The following is a 20,638-nucleotide window of genomic DNA, read 5'->3' on the forward strand; positions in this document are numbered from 1 at the left end:
CAATTCAAGCTGACTTCCTTTGACATTATAATTAATATAATAAGAACAGCAGTATCCTCTTGTCTCCCATGTACAAAAATGTATTTAAATATAGTGTAAATTTATCAACTCGAAGAGCTAAAGAAGATAATTTCCTAGAGTTCATTTCATCATAACTCACAATTTTTTAAAGCATTTGTGTAAATGTTTAATGACTAGATATTGGCTTTAAATTTTATACTTACTCTTTCTTGATACTTTTGGTTCTTTTCTCTCATTTTCTTTATTTGAGCCATGTATCGTTCTACTGCATTTTCCTTTATTTGACAGCTGATAACAAAGACAAGATGTATTTTACAATTGTTTGCCTTAGGAAAAACTAATGAGATAAAATTTAAAAATTAATCTAAATTAATTTGAATTGAAATAAAGTATTAAACCTATTATAAAGACCCATTTAGGGATAAGAATCTTAAGTGATTTTGTGTTTCTGAGTATATTTTACTCACTAAAATATGTATTAGAGAGATAACTTCAAGTTTTTAAAACTTGTCGTTGTGGATGTGGTTTCATATACATTCCTGCATCCCTGACAACCTGAATTTTCTGAACTGTATCAAACTCAAAGACACCACCAGACGTTTTCAAAATAATATCTGCCAGCAGCTGCCAGCCGCAACCTTATGGTCTCAAGGTCTCCCCTTATAACTGTGTGATGATTTTGGACCCCAACCAATCCTTGCTTAACAAGCACCCTTACTTCTTGCCAGCTCCAATCCTAATTCTTGACAAACAACGTGTAACTGTGGTTTTTTGCCTATATAAGCCCCCCCATTTCATAGTCAGTGGAACACAATTCAAGTGCTTCTTGAATCTGTGTCTCCTGGGCTATAGTCCTCAGTTTGGCTTGTATAAAACTCTTTTCTATTTTTATTACAGGTTGTTTGTTGAGTATTTGCCTCAACATAGTAATGTGTCAACTTCCTTCTTCCATGCAATTTCATTGAAAATTCTGAGAAAGAAAACAAAGTTGGATTCCAAAAAAGAATCTACAATTTTATCTTTTTAAACCCACAACTATATCCATACCTATTTCTATCTCTATATACATACTCATTATAGAAAAGTGGGTTTGGGGGAATAAGTATAAAGGAAAAAATAAAAACCACCATTACCTAGAGATGATCACTTTATAGATTTAGCATTATGTAATAAGATATTTTGAGAGAGGGAGAGAAAGACCACATTCACATAACTTTTAATACAGTATATTGTTATAATTGTTCTATTGTATTATTACTTATTATTGTTAATCTCTTACTGTGCCTAATTAATAAATTAAACTTTATCATAGGTATACATGTATAGGAAAAAACATAGTATATAAAGGGTTCGGTACTATCTGTGATTTCAGGCATCCACTGGGAGTCTAGGAGCGTAATCCCTGAGGATACAGGGTGGGGGAGAGACTAAGAGATGATCACTTTATAGGTTCAACACTGGCAGTCTCAGCTTTTCACAAACAACCATATAGGTTCATGACTTTATTTTCTTGAGATAGATTTTGTTTTAAGTTAACTGTTTGGAATTGACTACCTACTGTGTGCCCTCGGCTCTTTGTCAGGAGCTGAGATTGTATAAGAGAAATATAAGATGCTGCCAGGGGACCCTTGGATAATCCTTCCTCAGATGGTGGAGGGAGGTGTCCTGGCTATTTGTCATGTGACAAAAGTCCTGTTACCTCGGAACACATGGAATGAGTAAAGCGTCACCGGAAGAGCACAGTGAGGCCTAGGCTGTTCAGTCCATGAGATTATTTATTTAGTTTTAACAAAGGAAAGAGAACAAAAGCATGGGAATGTTCAACTTGCGTCTCTCACTAGATCATGAGAACTTTTAAACGTGTGCCTCTTTGTAAACCTCTGTTAAAGAGGAGAAAGACTGCCCTCTGGTTGACCCAGAAGAGAGAGAAGGAGCTGTAAGTGGATGTCATCACTGTGAGCCGTGGAAGCAGATTAGAGACCAGAGTGTAATCACAGAGCTGGACTTTTTGTCCACCTCTGCTAAGACAAGATGAGCAAAGTTTTCAGTTATGCTGAGAAATGAGTGCAGGTACAATCTGGTCATCACTTAATTGTTATCTAGAAAATAAAGGGAACTTCGTTAAAAGTCCCTTCCCATGGATGTTTCTCTCTCAGTGTTCTGACCCTTTTACTCACTATCTTCTAAAAAGAATATATGAATAGATTTGGAGTCTTGCAGGGAGATGGATTTTCCCTGAATGTTGTTAAAAACAATTCTCTTAAACAAAGGCCTAGTCACCAGCAGTGTGGACTCCTGACTTTCAACCTTGTTGCCCTCCAATAAATGGCTTCCCATTTCCAAAGCCCAAGTGTTCCACAGGGGTCTGCTTATCTGACCCTTGCCTAAACCCCTAGAGTCTGCTCTGCCCTCTCTCCCTCAATCTGCCATTTCTCACTTCCTAGACTGTGATAAGCTCTTCCTCACCCCAGCCTTTTTTCCATAAGCCTTCTGTCCATCACTCTCTGTCTCCTTAACACCTGTTCCTCTTTCAGAGGTTAGCTCAGCATCGCTTCCTCAAACAAGCTTTTCCTGATCTATTTCAAGTCCTTCAGTTACAACTAAGCCCGTGAGCCACAACTACTGAGCCCGCGAGCCACAACTACTGAAGTGCTTTTGAGCACTTCATTTTCCATTGGAGTCATATGAGTCTTAGCAGCAATGATTGCCACTTATGTATGGGAACTTTGGGATTTCATAAACAGCTTACTGATAGTCGAGAAGTGCTTCACTGATAGGCAATTTGACCTCTTTTGGCGGTCCATCTTGAATATCCTTTTTATTTGTTTTTGACGTGTTTTCCATTGTGTTGCTTAGCTAGAAAGAAGAATACCTGTTTTAAAAAGAGACATAGGAAGAATAAATAAATTCTCTGTCCCTCTACTTGTATTTACGAGATAAAGCACTGCTGGGACTTAATTTAAAACTGGCTCTTCCATCCAGATTGCTTCCACGTCCCGAGAGCTAACATCCACCACAATGCTGGGACCTCATGAATCAACTGGATTCTTGAGTCTGGTGAGTTCCATGCTTAGCCCAGGTGCAGCATTCCCCCACCCAAAACTGTCTGAGACTCACTCTCTTACATTATCCATCAACAACTGTTGCCCCTGTCAAGCTTCTTTAAGAGCAAGGGCTAAACTTTTTCAATCATTTAATGTCTCCACAGTGTTTGGCAGAGTGCACCACATGTAACAGCAGCTCGATATATGTCTTTTAGTTTTTAAAAAGTAAGACAAAACAAAAGCACAACTTTCTATGAGCACCAAGAGACTAGGCTCCAAAAGAATTAGAACTGGGATCCAAAAGAATTAGGTTTGGCCAGGATTGTTATAAAGAACAAATAAAAGGACACATTAAAGTGTTTTTTAAGAGGTTAAGAGGTTTACAAATGCAAAATAATAAGAAGAATGATAATAATAATGTGTTATCATTAACAGTAACTGTTCATCAGCTATTAATTGCTTTTGTAACTAATAATAAAAACTATCAAAACTAATATTTTTTAAACGAGAAAATCAGGCCCAAGTTTCTTAGATTTTTATGGGAAGCAGAAATACCTTGTGGATTTGGTATGGATACTAATGCACATCTTTTAAGATCATAGTCTTCCTTGACAGATTTTTATCTTTTGATTTTTATTAATCTCAAGAAAATAAGTGCCTAACCTTCAATCAGTGTGTTAGTAGTTGGGTGTGGTAGAAAGAACATAACCTTTGTAATTATTTGTTAAAATGGCTGGAAACTCCATGAGAGTGGGGATGATGTAATTCTTGTGCATTACTGTATTTCCCCACCTAGCACAGTAGATGCAGTCCTTGTCAAATGAATGAATGGACAGGTGGATGAATCAGGCAGACATATTTCAATCCTAGATCCACCATCTTTTACCTGTGTGACCTTGAGTAGGTTACTGAATCTTTTTGAGCTTCAGTTCCATCATTTCCTAAAGTGAGAACAAAAATCTTATTCTAGGGCTTCCCTGGTGGCGCAGTGGTTGAGAGTCCGCCTGCCAATGCAGAGGACACGGGTTCATGCCCCGGTCCGGGAAGATCCCACATGCCGCGGAGCGGCTGGGCCTGTGAGCCATGGCCGCTGAGCCTGCGCGTCCAGAGCCTGTGCTCCGCAACCGGAGAGGCCACAACAGTGAGAGGCCCGCGTACCACAAAAAAACAAAAACAAAAAATCTTATTCTAAACGCTGTAGTAAGGATTAAATAAGTTAATATTTAAAGCACCTAGCATAGTGTCTGACATATAGAAAGAGCTTAATAAGCATTCTGCCCCTTTAGTTATGGCTCCAGATTATGCTTCTTTAAATTTCGGGTAACTAAAGCAGAGGATGTCTGCCTGCTGCCAAGTATGATGAGAGGTGTAAAGACTAATCCAAGTGGTTTGCTGCTGTCAGCCTTCATCGGTGATTTGGATCACTGAATAGGCAATCTACACAGGTCATTCAGATCCAAAGTGGAGAAACTCTGAAATGAAAACATACTTTTCCCCCCGCAGACATGCTGCTTACATAACCAGACCTCCAGCAAGGCTCAGTCTTTGTGGCTGAGACTTTTCTTTTCTAGCCAAGCATGTTCATCTCTGCATCCTAATAGATTCTAGTATTCATGCATGCAAATATACTACAATACTTTTTAACTGAAAATCACAAAGGTGACACATCAAAAAGATTTAATATATTAAGACACGGTAATATATTAAGGGATATCTTCTCAGATATGAACGTATTGAGAATAATTCTATAAGCTACACACCAAAATGTTTCATTATACCATCACAGGTCACAGAAACTTATCAGCTAGGAAAAAAATTTGCTTTCTTTTGTTTCAGATGTAGAATTGAATTTTTATATTATTTTCTATTTTAGAATTTGAATGTTTAAATTGACTTGCACAAAAACATAGCATGTTGTCAAATATTTCATTTTATAATAACAGTATTTAACAAAAACTTTTACTATAAAATATTTTATTTAAAAGGTAAAACAACATTAATTTCTAATTTTTTTTCTGAGTCATATAGAAGAGATCAAGAGTTATGGTTCCCACCTATGGTACCCATCTGGTGCTGGAGGAAAAATGACCTCATCTTGCCCAATTACTTCAGTTACCTGGCTCTAATGTTTTCAACTCTCTGACCAATGTACAATTAGTTACCTAACTGCAGCTCATGGCAAAGGATTTTAATAAAATATGAGTGAAAATGTAGATCCATTAAGCACAAATGATTTGTGCATAAACTATATTAAGATTCATTGTTTCACACACTTTACAGAAAATTAGTAAGCCAATTGGATTGCCTGCTTAATAGCTGCCTTTTTGCAATGAGCTAATGACATTCCCTCAAAATGTACTTTTGCATTAATGTACTACAAACAACGGGGATTTTAATAAACATTTACAAGGATTTACAGTTCCTGACCACCTAGAGGATTTCTATCTCAGCATGTCTTTTTTTTTTTTGATGTGGACCACTTTTTTAAAGTCTTTATTGAATTTGTTACAATATTGCTTCTGTTTTATGTTTTGGTTTTCTGGCCCTGAGGCATGTGGGATCTTAGCTCCCCAACCAGGGATTGAATCCTCACCCTCTGCACTGGAAGGTGAAGTCTTAACCACTGGATTTCCAGGGAAGTCCCAGATGTCTATCTCAGTAAAAGGTGAGAATTCTAGAAAAATTGTCACAAAGTAACGTAATTATCTTCCAGGAAGATTTCACTTAAAATAATTCCTGACAGACACCTAATCGGCTTTGTCAGTAATTTCAAACATCTATTTAGTGCCTGTTCTCTGTGTGGCAATTTTCCTGGCCCTTGGTTATAAAATGTAGAAGAGGTGAGAACTCTACTCAGACTGATAGGAAGAAAGTAGCATACTCCAGCAGAACCTAAAAAAAAAAAAAGAGCAACTTTAAAAGGCTTGAGAAAACCATACAAGTAATGAATGCTAGAGAGATCTTCACCCAGGGCATGACCTTTTGTGTGTGTCTGTTTTTCCTCTCCCAACTCTGTTTGGGCATCAATAACACACACTATATATAGTGAGGGCAGGTGAGGAGGGTGGGTTTGAAGGACTCAGGTATCCAGCCTTTTCAGAGACTATTTCATAATCATTTTCTGTCAGAAAATGTTTCAAAAAATATTCCCCAAATGCTTCTCAGTGAAAAGTAAGAAGTCTATTTAGTAAAAAGGGACATATAGTAGCCATCTTCTTCAAATGAGCTGTTATCCCATAATGGTTTACTTGACTTTGCAAAATTACCCAAAAAACAAGGAGTGCGTCCCTTCCTGCACAGTCTCAGGATCCTGGCTCAATACCTAGAAAGCTCCTAATGACTTTTCTCATGACTTTGTGGAGCCATGAATATCCAGAAGCCTCCTAACGACTCCTTTCAAATCTTGTGGAGGCTGGGAGGGGTGGCAATTCTGCCCTAATACCTTCCCAGACGTTTGAAATGGATCCTGTTTTTTAGCTAATGTTTTATATAAATGTAGATTAAAATGGAAGATGTTTACTTAATAGCATTAGTAATGACAAAAGTTCTGAATAAGATTCCATCAGGGGTTGACAGCACAATTTAGTTAAAAGGTCTCTATATGGGTGCCGGAAGTCTTAAAGTTTATTCATGGCTTTACCATTAACAAGCTATAACATTATGTAAATCTAACAACAACAACGATAATAATGAAGTACTTCGAAGAGCCTTTGTTAAAGAGCAAACTTAAAAGGCACACGTCTAACTATCAAGGCACTCATCTTCAGCAAAACATAACTCCTTAAATACTGAATAGTAACTACTTCAGCAACTCATATCTTTGGGAATTCAAACACAGATGTTGGCACATAGGTCAGCATCTCCCATGGGCACAAACTAGATGTTCAGTAAATGTCTGATGTAAATGACTGACTGGCAAATAAATAATGCATGCTCACTTTCTTTCCTAGTGGCCCTATTTATTTGCTCATAACGTTGTATATACCCTGAATTTGGAAAGTAAAATAACTTTTAAACTCAAATTCTCAATTTGGCTAGAACACATTTTCAATACAATTGAAAACATTTTAGAAATGCTCTCCAGCACGTGTTAAAAAAAAAACAAAAACAAAAAACAAAAAACCTGAATGCATTTAAAGCCTCTTAGTAGTGATATCACCTAACAGTTAGTTTTACAAAATTTCAGACCCATCTCTTTTTGTATAGATTATGTATATATAGCCCCAAACAGCTTTAAAATGTAAGATAGAGCCAGTTTTGAGATATGATAAATAACTATACATTCAAATCAAGGTATTTAAAAATATCTAGATGGATGACATTTTCAACTTTCACTTGCACGACTGACAATGTGCATTACGTTAGCATGTATTTTCTTTACCAATACAAATCCTTTGGTTAGTGGCACATTTTTGAACTACAGATCTCAAATTATATTGGATTCTTAGCTTAAAAATTGGTGTCTTTTGATCCAGAATTGCTAATAACAAATAGTTGGAAACGCTGTATATTATACTAACTTTTCTAGCAACCGGAACTACATTTTTTTCAACTCCTACTGTCCTTCAATTTTAGAAGTGTCAAAAAACAAAAGAAACATAACTCTGAAGAGAATATTGTAAGGATAATGGAAATACATGCAGTACCTTTACACTCTGATGGTGGAGGAGAACAAAAAGCCTTCTCTCCTTCAAAGAGCAGCGGTGAATAAAGACGACCAACTGGGGCTGGGTCTTGGGGCTGGTGGAAAGGAAATCCGTGAGCAATTATTACACACACTGATAAACACCCAGTCTTATTATTTTCCTTTTCTGCCTTCACAGAAACCTTTTCTTCCCTCTCAGATGGGACATCTCCTCCCACCTCCCAACGGTTTCCTCAAGTCTCTCCGCCCAGCAGAGCATTATGGGGTAAGAAGGGGAATGAGGAAACAAATAGGCCGCTATACAAATCTAACAAGTTAATAAAAGAAAGAAACCAAGCGTTCTGTTTAGAAGGATGCTGCCAGCAGCCAGGGCAAAAAGCCGAAACCAGCCTATGGATTGGGTGGGTGAGGGTGAAACGCCATCAAGCCCACACGGAGCACTTATAAGGTACCTGCAGTGGGAGGGGTTCTGTGCTGGTACGGAGAAGGGTTCCAGGGTTTGCGGGGTACTCATTCTAAAGGCATTCACCAGACTGGGAATTCAGTGAGAAGAGACTAAGAAGATGAGTCTAGACCTAGCTCCTCCACCAGGGAGTTTTATAACCTCGGACAGGTCTCTAACCCGCTCTGACCCTCAGTTTCTCTTCCATCTTTCCTACTTTCTGTCGGAGTTATTAATGAGGCTCTAATGCTTTGGAAAATTGTCAAGTGATAAAGCCCCATACAAATGGAAGGCATTAGTTTACTGAGCACCTACTGTGTGCTACAGACTGTGAGGGCAAACCTGAATCAAATTCAGATCTGAAAATCCAGAAAGGCAAATAAGCAATGTATCCAGGGGTTCTATTGCAAGGCGGAAAAAGAGATGGGTTAATATTCCGATCAGATCAAAAGTTCTTCCTCCCTCTGTGTCTCCTGGGTGAAAAGGAGGGGTCGGCCTATGAGAATCCTTCTCAGCGGCTCCTAACCGCCCAGAATTTCGCCCGGCGCAGGACCCCAGAAGGTTGGGACCCCAGGACCATTTTGCGGCAGAGTAAGCAGCAGGGCCGTTGGGGTGGGGCGGAGATGCTCGTAAAGTCTTAAGTGTCAGACTGGAAGGACTCGGGGCCGAGCGAGGAGGCTAGGCAGCCTTCTGATCTCCTCCCCTCGACGGCTTCCAGGTGCGGATACAGTAACGGGTCCGGAAGTAGTACTCGCGTCAGGCCAGCGGACCAGGCCCACTCCACAGCCGTCGCCGCGGCGCCCTCCGTTTCCAAGGCGACCGGCGAGCTAGGGCCTCCCCCGCCCACCACTAAACAGCCGCGAGCTGCGGGCCAGGCGCGCCACCTGGTGGCAGCAAGGGGAACAATCAGGCCGAGGTCTCGCGCTGCCTCCCTGAGGGTACCGCGCCCTCCCACCTTCTTCCCGCGGGGTTGTCACCGCCGCAAGCCACCCAGCTTACTCCACAAGACGCGCTCGCCCACCTTGCCTCCCTCTAGTGGCAAACCGGGAAGTGGTGAGAAGTGTAGAGACTTGACGTCCGGGCTCTGTGTTGTGACAGTAAGCCGCTCACTTGTTTCTTCCCCTGTAAAATGAGACGTCAGGACTGGTCTGTGGTTTTCAAGCAGCGCGTAGCCTCCTACGATGTTGGGATGTGTGCGCGTGACGGGGATTCAGCGCGCCCCCGCCACCCCTACCAGCCCCTTCCACCTGGGCAGCTTTTCTCCTGTCTACTTTTGTTTTGTGTAAGAGTTCTTTTAACTCCAAAGAGAAGTGCAAACCCCTGGACTAAATGCTTATAAGGTAACTTACAGCTTTAAAAGTCCTTGATCCGGCTTGTTTTCTTTCTCGTTTTACTTTTTTGCTTCTAAACCTTAAGAAAACCAGTATAGATTTTGTCTTTCCCTCTCTTTCCACTTTTGGCAGCTCTCTCCTAATTCAGGGGGAAAAATATCACACACCTACAACCGCTAACGTTCCTCTCTTCCTCATCTGCGTTCGTTCTCATTCTCTGCCTCAAGACAATTTCTTACATCCTGAGAGCACTTAGAGTCAATTATTCATCCTTTTGTCCCCAGAAGACAAAAATGAGGCACTCTCTTGGGCCTCCACTCTCTGCATAAGTCTCCTGTTTGGCATTCTTGAATTTGATTTAAAAAATACATTTTCATATGTTTTATGACTAATGCTGTTACATTAATACATATTAAGAACTTAAGGAAGGGAACTGAAGCAGTGAATAAAAATATTAATTACCTTTGGTTAAGGTAGTTTTTCTCATCAGTAAAAAGTCATCCAAAACCTAGCCAGTTTGAGATCATGTATGTCTCCTATCTCATTCGAACCGCCCTTTATTCTATTAGTGTTATATATTTCTTTAGGGCCAATTATAATAATAACAACAGGTGGGGATATGGGGTAAAATTACTGAATAGAGTTCGATGCAAGAGGGACAAAAAAAGCTACCACACAAATTTTTTAAAGCATGGGGATTTTTTTGTTGCTGTTCAATGGAAAAACAATTTTGTGATTCTTCAGTACTTTGAATTCATTCCTAAATCACTTTCTATAAATCTTAGGCCAGTTTCTTTTGCTAGAGCCTGGGCCCATGGTCAAAAATGTACTTTTACCCTATCATTTATCTCCTGTGCAGTTTTTCTTATGGTGTTTGCCAGTTTGTGGTCAAACAGTGAAGCCAGATAAAAACCATTTACAGAGTTTCCTCATTTGACCTTGATTTTCTGTTAGCCTTGCCATGTTGAATGAGGCAGAAATAGAGGCAGGAGAGTTTCTGTGGTAGAAAAAGCCAAATATGTTGTCTGATTTTGGCAAAAACACAAAGAACTTGTTTGGTATGTTCTGTTGCTAAGCATTTTATACTTTAAAGTCTATTTTCATTACCTCTGCAAATAGACCGTAAGACAATCAACTAAATGTATTAATATTAAATCTCACAATAATTTTTAGGAACACAAGCTAGTGATTAACCCATTGGCTTTGTAAACCAGTTCAAACTTCTAGTAAATCAGAGCTTTTACTGACAACAAAGTTACTTTTTTTTTTTTTTTTTTGCGGTAGGCGGGCCTCTCACTGTTGTGGCCTCTCCCGCTGCGGAGCACAGGCTCCAGACGCGGAGGCTCAGCGGCCATGCCTCACAAGCCCAGCCGCTCCGCGGCATGTGGGATCTTCCCGGACCGGGGCACAAACCTGCGTCCCCTGCATCGGCAGGAGGACTCTCAACCACTGTGCCACCAGGGAAGCCCCAAAGTTATTTTTGAGAAATATAAAAGCCCTGCTATAACTTCTTATCCAAAAACGTTGTTCCTGACAAATTTGAAACAGTTAAATTGGTGTTTTGCCAAAAAAAAAACAGTCATAAAGTAAAATATTCTCTTGAGGGGAAAAGTTTACATCACCTTTAAGCAGGCATGGTGACAAACTCATAGAGGAGATTATGTTTTGACCCATCATCAACAGCATGATGAGTCTCAAAAGAACTTAGCTAAGTGAAAAAGCCGAGTGTGAGAAATTATATACTACATCACATGAACTTCTAGAAAATCCTGAAAGCAGATCACTGGTTGCCTAGTGCTGATGGGGGGAATGAGGGGATTGACTACAAGGGAGCAGGAGGGAACTTTTTAGGATGAAAGAAATGTTCTATAACTTGATTGCAGTGGTGGTTACAGGGTATATGTATTTGTTAAAACTCATCAAATTATCTTTAAATGGGTGTGTTGTATATAAATTATATGTTTAAAAGTTAATTTAAAAAATAGCTAAAGTTATTTGACAACTCCTCTCATCAAGAGATGGGGTCTCTGTTTCCTCTTCTTGAATCTGGTGGTCTTTATGACTGCTTCAACCCAGAGAATATGGCAGAAATAACTCTATGTTACTTCCAAGGCTAGGTCATAAAAACTCATGCAGCTTCTTCCAGGTTCTTTTGGGATACTTGCTCTGAGGGAGGCCAGCTGCCACGTAAAAAGTCTACTTTGAGACGACCATGCTAGAGAGAGCACGTGTAGGCTCTGTGGTTAACCAACTGAGTCCTGCCTTCCAGCCCACAAAGTGCCAGGCCTGTGAGTGAAACCACCTTGGATCCTCCCAACCAGCCCATGCATCCGCTGAGTATTGCTGAGTTGATCTCATTGATCCCACAAGGAGCAAGAGATCACCAATTACTAACCTACAGAATCTGAGATTCGGTTGTTTTAAGCCACTGAGCTTTGATACTGCATTAGTTGTCCATCGCTATATGACAAATTACCCCAACGTTTAGTGATTGAAGACAACAATAATCACTTATTATCTCACGGTTTCTATGCATCAGGAATTTAAGAGCAAGTTGACTGGGCAGTTCTAACTTGGAGTATCTCATGAGGGCAGATGTTAGACAGATTCTGTCTCTGCCTAAAGGAGCTTTCAGTCTAGGAAGAGGGAGGGGCAGACAAATTAATAGGCAACTGCAACAGAGCTAGATAACCCCTGGAACAGGGGTAGAAGCAGAGTGCTAAGGGAAAACCGAGCCCAGCCTTGAGGGTCAAGGAAAAATTCCTAGAGGAAGTAAGGTCTAAACTGAGTCTTGACAGTGGGCAGGAATGAGTCAGTTTGGAGGGTGTGAGAGGGGCTGGGACAGAGGCCTGGGCAGGTACAAAGGCCTAGAGGTGAAAATGAACATGACGAGTTTCTCATGGAGCTGAAAGAAATTTACTAATGGTTAGATCATAGGGTCCCAGAGAGAAGAAAGGAGCGAGAGGGGAGGCTGGAGAAGCAAGCAGGGGCAGATCCTGATGGGTCCTCTGAACCACGCTCTTTTATGATAACTAATGTTCACTCTGGCCCCAGTGTGGAGGAGGATGGGAGAAGTCAGGATGGGGACAGTTTCCGGGATGAACTCCACTGACCACAGTTCCAATCTTTTTCTGCCTAAGAGCCTCTCCCTTAGGTCTAGTTTCTGGTCCAAGAAACATGTCTCAGGATCTGCCTTTTGCCAGATTGCAGCGACTGGCAAAAAGAATGACCTCATCTTCCTGGCTCAAGTTATCAGCTTGCCTAATCTCTGGAGCCTTCTATGACTCAGGTGAGATGCCTACCTCCACACCAGGAAGTAGTCTATGAAGCTCCACCTCCAGCAAACATATGAAAGGAATTATTATTTTTTTAACATCTTTATTGGAGTATAATTGCTTTACAATGTTGTGTTAGTTTCTGCTGTATAACAAAGTGAACAGCTATACGTATACATATATCCCCATATCTCCTCCCTCTTGCGTCTGCCTCCCACCCTCCCTATCCCACCCCTCCCTCTTGCATCTCCCTCCCACCCTCCCTATCCTACCCCTCTAGGGGGAGCTGATCTCCCTGTGCTATGCGGCTACTTCCCACTCGCGATCTATTTTACACTTGGTAGTGTATAGATGTCCGTGCCACTCTCTCATGGAGTAACACTACCTCATATCTGGAGAATAGGGCAGTATAGATAATAATTTCCACCTTTTAAGGACTGTATTCATATAATTTTTTCCCCCTTGCTTTTTTTATTATTGTGGTAAGAACACATGAGATCTGCCCTCTTAACAAAATCTTAAGTGTATAATACAATATTGTTAGCTATAGGCACTATATTTAATAGCAGATCTCTAAAATTTATGCATCTGGCATAAATGAAACTTTGTTGAATAGCAGCTCCCCATTTCCCCCTCCTATGAGCTTGATTATTTTAGATATTCCGTATAAGTGGAATCATGTAGTATTTGTCCTTCTGTGACTGGCTTTATCCATGTTTATCCATGTTGTTGCAAATGGTAGTATTTTCTTCTTCCCTTAAAGATACGTAATATTCCATTATATGAATGTACCATGTTTTGTTTATCCATTCATTTTTCAATGGACATTGAAGTTGTTTCCATATTTTGGTTATTGTGACTAATACTGCAGTGAACACAGGAGTGAAGATATCTCTTTGAGATCCTGATTTCAATTCTTTTGGATAAATACCCAGAAATAGGATTGCTGGATCCTATGGTAGTTCTATTTTAAATTTTTTGAAGAACCTCCATACGTTTTTTCCCAAATTTTAAATTCACAATTCAGTAGCTTTCCTGTCTATCAGAAACACTGATTTAGAATAGACTATGGGAAAATGTGTCATTTAAAAATATCACAAAAAGAACAAAGTGTTTAACTACATACTGCTAGCATATGTTCAAAACCTAAATAATAATTTTTTTAAAGTTCTCAAAACTTTTGACTTAGCATATTGCATTGGAAAGGAAATGCGTGCCTGAAGAGAAAATATATAACATTGAAGAATGTCAATTCTTTCCAAAGAAATGTATAAGTTTAATGCAGATCTACAAAAAAGTATTTGTTTGCAGAAGGGAAAATAATTGGGACATTTTCAGGACTATAATTCAATATTAGCACATCCAAGTTAGTGTGCTGTATTTTTAAATGAAAAGAAATAATGAGGTTTTGGGTTACTCCCTACACTTCATATGGTGTTGAAAAACACTAAATATTTTACCTTTTATACAGCACACTAGCTAAGAAAACCATTGCAAAAGACCACATTATGTGATTCCTTTTAGAAGATATTTCCAGAAAAAGAAAAGATTTCCAGAGACAAAAATTGAGAGAGGGGGCTTCCCTGGTGGCGCAGTGGTTGAGAGTCCGCCTGCCGATGCAGGGGACACGGGTTCGTGCCCCGGTCGGGGAAGATCCCACATGCCGCGGAGCGGCTGGGCCCGTGAGCCATGTCCGCTGAGCCTGCGCGTCCGGAGCCTGTGCTCCGCAGCGGGAGAGGCCACAACAGTGAGAGGCCCACGTACCGCAAAAAAAAAAAAAAATTGAGAGACTTCAGTTAGGGCTGTACACAGTAGGGTCACCAGCAGGGGGACCACTTGGAGACAGAACTGTCCAAATGAGGGATGTGTAGCTCAACAGTGCGCTGCAGAGAGAAGTCTTTGGGTGCTGAAATTGAAAGATCCTTCTAGTGAATGCACTTGACTTTGCGAATTGCTCATTGTGGTGTCTAGAGAGACTGAGAGACGTAGGATACAGAACCACACTTTGTTGATCTTATTTTCTTTAAGAACATGAAATTTGGAGTAAGTCCAGAGTTTTTCTGAAGCTGCTTACCAGCTGTGTGACCTTGGATAAGTTACTTCTCTTTTCTGCACCACAATTCCTCATCTGTAAATGGAGATAATATTGCATACCTCTCTGGGCTGTTCGGAAGGTTAAATAAATGCCTGGTACAATTCCTGGCATGTAGTAGGTTCCCAATAAATATTAATTCTCCATCATACTCCTTCTAAAATATTATTTTAGAGGGAATGCCAGAAAGTAGGAAAAGTGGAGCTCTTCTGGGTCATATTTCCCATGTGGCTGGTCTGGTGGGACCCAAACATGCATCTCTGACCCAGCTGCAAACCTGTACACCCAGCTGCCTACTCAACATCAGTTAGATGTATCACAGGCCCCAAACTCATTATCTCCTACCCCCTCTAACCTGCCCCTTCTCCTCGAGACTGTGTCCATATTCAGTCAATAGCACCAGCATCTACTTAGCTGTTCAAGCCTGAAGATGGGAGTTATTCTCAACTCTTTCCTTTCCCCAGACCCTAGACCTAATCAACCTTCGAGTTCTGTCAGTCTACCTAGAAATTCGGTAGATTGAACCCATTCATTAATTTTAATCAAAAATATTTGTTGAGCAGCTCGCTTTGAACTAAGCACCATGTCAGGTTCTGTCTTCACTGCCTTCTCCCTAATCCGGGTCACAGTTTTCTCCTATTGACTGAAGAAATAGGTTCCCAACTAGTTGCCCTGAATCTACTTTTTATTTCCTCTAATCCTTTCTCCACGTTCTTCCAGAGATTCATTTCTTTGCTTAAGACCTTAAGTGGCTTCCCACAGAGCCCTCAGGAAAGAATGACTGACACAACTGGTAAGGCTTTCTAAAATCCAGGCCCCCCAGGTCTAGGGCAGGTTCCCTGCTATGTGCTCCAGTCACTGGTTGGGTTCCCCCAGAAACACACCCTGAGACTGAGATTTGAGTGCAAGTTGTTAAGTTAGGAGGTAGTCTCAGGGAGCTCTGGTAGGAGGATGGGGAAATGAGGAGGGAAGGAAAAGAAGCCAATTCAGCATGCGTTGATGAACAAGTTACTGGGAGATGGGTAACTGGGGCTCAGCCTCAGTGGAGAACTCTGGGAGACAGTGTATGCTATGGACTGAACTGTGTGCCCCCAAAACGTGTATGTTGAAGCTCTAACCCCAAATGTGACTGTGTCTGGAGATAGGGCCTATAGGGAGGTAATTAAACATCAAGGAGACCCTACAGTGAGATGGTCATGGTGGGACCTTGATGCAATAGGATTAGTGTCTTCAAAAAGAGGCACTGGAGAGTTCTCTCTCTATCTCTCTGTCTCTCTGTCTGTCTCTTCTCTCTGTCTCTCTCTCTGTCTCTGTCTCTCTGTCTCTCTGTCTCTGTCTCTGTCTCTCTCTCTGTCTCTCTGTCTGTCTCTCTGTCTGTCTCTGTCTCTCTCTGTCTCTCTCTCTCTCTCTCCACACAAGAGGTCATGTGAGCCCACAAACCAGGAAGAGACACTTCACCGGAAACCAAGCATGCTGGCACCCTAATCTCAGCCGTCCAGCCTCTAAGAACTGTGAGAAAAAAATTTCCTGTTGTTTAAGCCACTCAGTCTATGGCATTTTGTTAATGGCAGCTCAAGCTAAGACAGCATGGAACAACCTCAGAGTTGCCAGGGTGCTCTGGGTGGAAGCCGGGTAGTTAACTCTCAATCCTCATTTGCCATTGGTTTAGGGCTCCACCTGAAGGCACTGATTCCCCAGCAATCACGGCCTGCACCATGCAAGGGCTGAGCTCCTGTTCCCCTGAGCCAGAAAAGTTCTCACTCAGCCTGAGAGTCCCTGGCGGGAAGAAGCCTCTGGCTTGCCTGGTGAGCGCTAAGGGATATGGGCAGGGCAATAGTGTCTACCATAGCTCCCAGAAAGCATTTTATCTCTGCTTTGTGGTTCTCTTTACCCTGTAGTGACCCATCAGCTAATCTGTTAGTTCTTATAAGGGTGCAGATGATACCTCTCTGCTTCACCAATATACCACCAGGGCTAAGCACAGAGCCTGATATGTAATAGGTGCTCAAGAGATATTTAGTGAATGTGTGGATAAATCAAATATGGTGATCCTTTCAGAAAGTAACCCAGTCACGGCATGCTTTGTATTTGACAGAGAAATTACACATGCAGCAAAAAAACCTCTAAGTTATTGTTACATCTGAATCCCTATATTCACATAAGTCACTGAAATTTCTTAACAATGCCAATTAAGGGCCTTACTAGGCTTTCTAAGTAAAGCTTAGTATGTTCATTTTTATCCCTTTGCAGCAAATACAGTCCCGATATCTTTTTTCTAGACCCAGGTCCCCTCCACACGTTGTGCTGGGTCCAGGGAAGATGCAAACGCTCCACACGTTTTGCTGGGGCCGGGCAGCAGCTTGGCTCAGCCCGGGGAGCTGGCTCCCAGCTGCTCATCAGCATGAGTGCAAACAGGTGGAGCATAAAAAGGTGGCCTTATAGAGCTTGGATTTAATCCTGTGAGCACTGTAGAGCCGCGGAATGTTTCCCAGCATGCCCAAAGCAAGACTTTAGAAAAATGAATGGAACAGTGATATTTAGGCAGGGATGGAATGGGAAGAGACTGGAGGCTGGGGAACAAAAAGAGAGGAAAGAAGCCTGAGACAGCGTGGCTGACAGAAACTTTTGAGCTGTGTGAAACTTTCCACTGTGGGTCACTAGGCTGATTGCGGACAGAGAAATCACTGTGGTGAATGAATCAAAGTATACCCCTTCCTGTTATGTTCTCTTTGAAGTTATTTCCTAAAGCGCCAAAGGGGTTTTGTAAGAAGAGCAATAGGCAATCATAAAAGTTCCCTGTAAACAATCAAGAACGCAAGTTCCCATAGCTGTGTAGGTTTAAAAAGGAGGCAAAATGGCATTGATTTTGGTGTGTTCCTGGGATAATGCACGAAATGTTCCATGTGTACCACACTTGACTTTCTCTGAAACTAATAAACTCTGTGCTTTTAAGGGTAAAACTTTGTCTAAACTTAAAATATTCCTCGTCAAATGCTCTGTATCTTGATTGTAGTGGTGATTACTTGCTGATACTCATGTGTCAAAACTCATCAAATTCTACATTTAAAATTGGTGAGTTTGTAAGTTATGCCTCAGTAAAGCTGATTTTTAAAAATTGAATACAGTTCAAATATACCCAGAGATTAATCCAGGCAAATAATATATATGTATGATTCCATCTACATTAAACCCCAGAAAATGCAAGCTAATGTATAGGGCGAGAAAGCAGATCAATGGTTGCTTTGTCGTGGGCAGGGTAGGGTCAGGAGGCAGGAATTACACAGGATCATAAGACTCTTATGGTAGTAATGGGTATGTTCATAATTTTCAGTGTGCTGTCAGTTTCAAAAGTGTATACATATGTCAGAACATATTTCAATGGAATGGCATATCTCTTTACCCCTGCCTGTAGAGTTTATGATGTTGGGAACCATGACCTTCACTACTATATCTCCAACATCTAACCCAGAGCCTGGCGTATACTTGTTGAATAAATTAACAGTTTGGGAAATATTAGCATAGTGGGATGAATCTAGTTCCCAGTTCCGTCATGTTCTAACTATGTAAATGTCTCTAAATCACTGAATGTCTCTAATCTCAATTTGCTCACTGGTGAAATAGAGTTAATAATGTTGATCTCATAGGATTGTTGTGAGGGTTACAAATGATGTATGTAAAAAGTTACAAAATAGACTTTGGCAATGATAGATGCTAAATAAGTGGTAGCTTTTATTACTATTTGTAAGACATGCCTCATAATTTCTGGGGATTAGAATGTATTTATTATTTTACACGTATGCACTTTGGAGTATACTCATATAGCCATTTCAAATAGGGAGTAATGTAAACAGCTTTAGCCCATAATGGATCACTGCATAAGTGTGATAATTAATGGATTATTCCAGAAAGTGGATTTAAAAATGATATAGACTTAAAACTAGGTAGAATTGCTTTCAAAAATAAGCCAGCACAGTGGTTTCATGGGTGCATACATATGTCAAAATTTGTGCAGTTTATTATATGTCAGTTATATTGCAATCAGGCTGTTTTCTTTAAAAAATTAAGCCACCAACGAGTGGAATTAAATACATGAAATAGCTCTATTATTTAGGATGAAGTTTGATTAATATAATAATTTTTTTAACCAAAGGGATCTGTCTCCATTATTTGGCTTCTATTTGAGGACAATTTAATTGTTTCTCAGACAGTTCTTTTTTTAATTGAGATTTGAACTGCAGTTTGACAAATGTCAATGACATCACTGCTGAAACTGCACTCCTTCAATGTAAATATTTGCTGAAAGTTCATCTTGCTTTGCCAGTACAAAAGGAAACTTATCCCCATTTCAGAATTGATGGTTGCTTTTTATAGTGATGCCTGAAAAATACGCATAATGCCAGTTTTTTTTTTTTTTTTTTTTTGCAGTACGTGGGCCTCTCACTGTTGTGGCCTCTCCCGTTGCGGAGCACAGGCTCCGGACGCTCAGGTTCAATGGCCATGGCTCACGGGCCCAGCCTCTCTGCGGCATGTGGGATCTTCCCAGACCAGGGCACGAACCCGTGTCCCCTGCATATGCAGGCAGACTCTCAACCACTGCGCCACCAGGGAAGCCCTGTGTATCTTTTTGAATTAAGAGTTTTTTCTGGGTATATGTTCAGGAGTGGGATTTCTGGATCATATGGTAACTCCATTTTTAGTTTTTTAAGGAACCTCCATACTGTTCTCCATAGGGGCTTCACCAATTTCCATTACCATCAACAGTGTAGGAGGGTTCCCTTTTCTCTAAACCCTCTCCAGCATTTATTATTTGTAGACTTTTTGATGATATGGTCATTCTGACTGATGTGAAGTGATTCCTCAATCGTAGTTTTGATTTGCATTTCTCTAATAATTAGCGATATTGAGCATCTTTTCATGTGTCTATTGGACATCTGTAGGTCTTCTTTGGAGAATGTCTATTTAGGTCTTCTGCCCATTTTTTGATTTGGTTGTTTGTTATTGAGTTGTATAAGCTGTTTATATATTTTGGAAATTAAGCCCTTGTTGGTCACATCGTTTGCAAATATTTTCTCCCAGTGTATAGGTAGTCTTTTCATTTTGTTTATGGTTTCCCTTGCTGTGCAAAAGCTTATAAGTTTGATTAGGTCCCATTTGTTTATTTTGCTTTTATTTCTATTGCCTTGGGAGACTGACATAAGAAAACATTGCTATGATTTATGTCAGAGAATGTTTTGCCTGTGGTCTCTTCTAGGAGTTTTATGGTGTCTTGCTTATATTTAAGTCTTTAAGCCATTTTGAGTTTATTTTTGGGTATGGTATGAGGGAGTGTTCTAACTTCATTGATTTACATGTGACTGTCCAGTTTTCCCAACACCATTTCCTGAAGAGACTGGCTTTTTTTCCATTGTATATTCTTGCCTCCTTTGTCAAAGATTAATTGACCATAGGAGTGTGGGTTTATTTCTGGGCTCTCTATTCTGTTCCATTGATCCATATGTCTCTTTTTGTGCCAATACCACACTCTTTTGATTACTATAGCTTTGTAGTATTGTCTGAAGTCTGGGAGGGTTATGCCTCTAGCTTTGTTCTTTTTCCTCAGGATTGCTTTTGCAATTCTGAGTCTTTTATGGTTCCATATAAATTTGGATTATTTGCTCTAGTTCTGTTAAAAATGTCATGGATAATATGATAGGGATCCCATTAAATCTGTAGATTGCTTTGGGTAATATGGCCATTTTAACAATATTAATTCTTCCAATCCAAGAGCATAGGGAATCTTTCCATTTCT

At 40.5% G+C, this 20,638-nt stretch overlaps 1 protein-coding gene across 1 annotated transcript in view; it reads right to left on the reverse strand.

The window, feature by feature from the left end:
- Positions 1-9,306, reverse strand: part of CCDC83 (coiled-coil domain containing 83) — a 46,647-nt gene extending 37,341 nt beyond the window's left edge. The window contains exons 1-4 of the mRNA XM_019948805.3: positions 9,174-9,306; positions 7,712-7,805; positions 2,771-2,893; positions 225-309 (exon numbers count right to left, since the gene is read on the reverse strand). Of these exons, the coding sequence (XP_019804364.1) occupies positions 225-309; positions 2,771-2,865 (180 nt within the window). The 5' untranslated portion in view covers positions 2,866-2,893; positions 7,712-7,805; positions 9,174-9,306. The remainder of the gene's footprint in view (positions 1-224; positions 310-2,770; positions 2,894-7,711; positions 7,806-9,173) is intronic.
- Positions 9,307-20,638: the final 11,332 nt, after the last annotated feature.

Source organism: Tursiops truncatus, chromosome 8 (genome assembly GCF_011762595.2).
Source record: "Tursiops truncatus isolate mTurTru1 chromosome 8, mTurTru1.mat.Y, whole genome shotgun sequence".
In the NCBI taxonomy this organism is placed as follows: Eukaryota; Metazoa; Chordata; class Mammalia; order Artiodactyla; family Delphinidae; genus Tursiops; species Tursiops truncatus.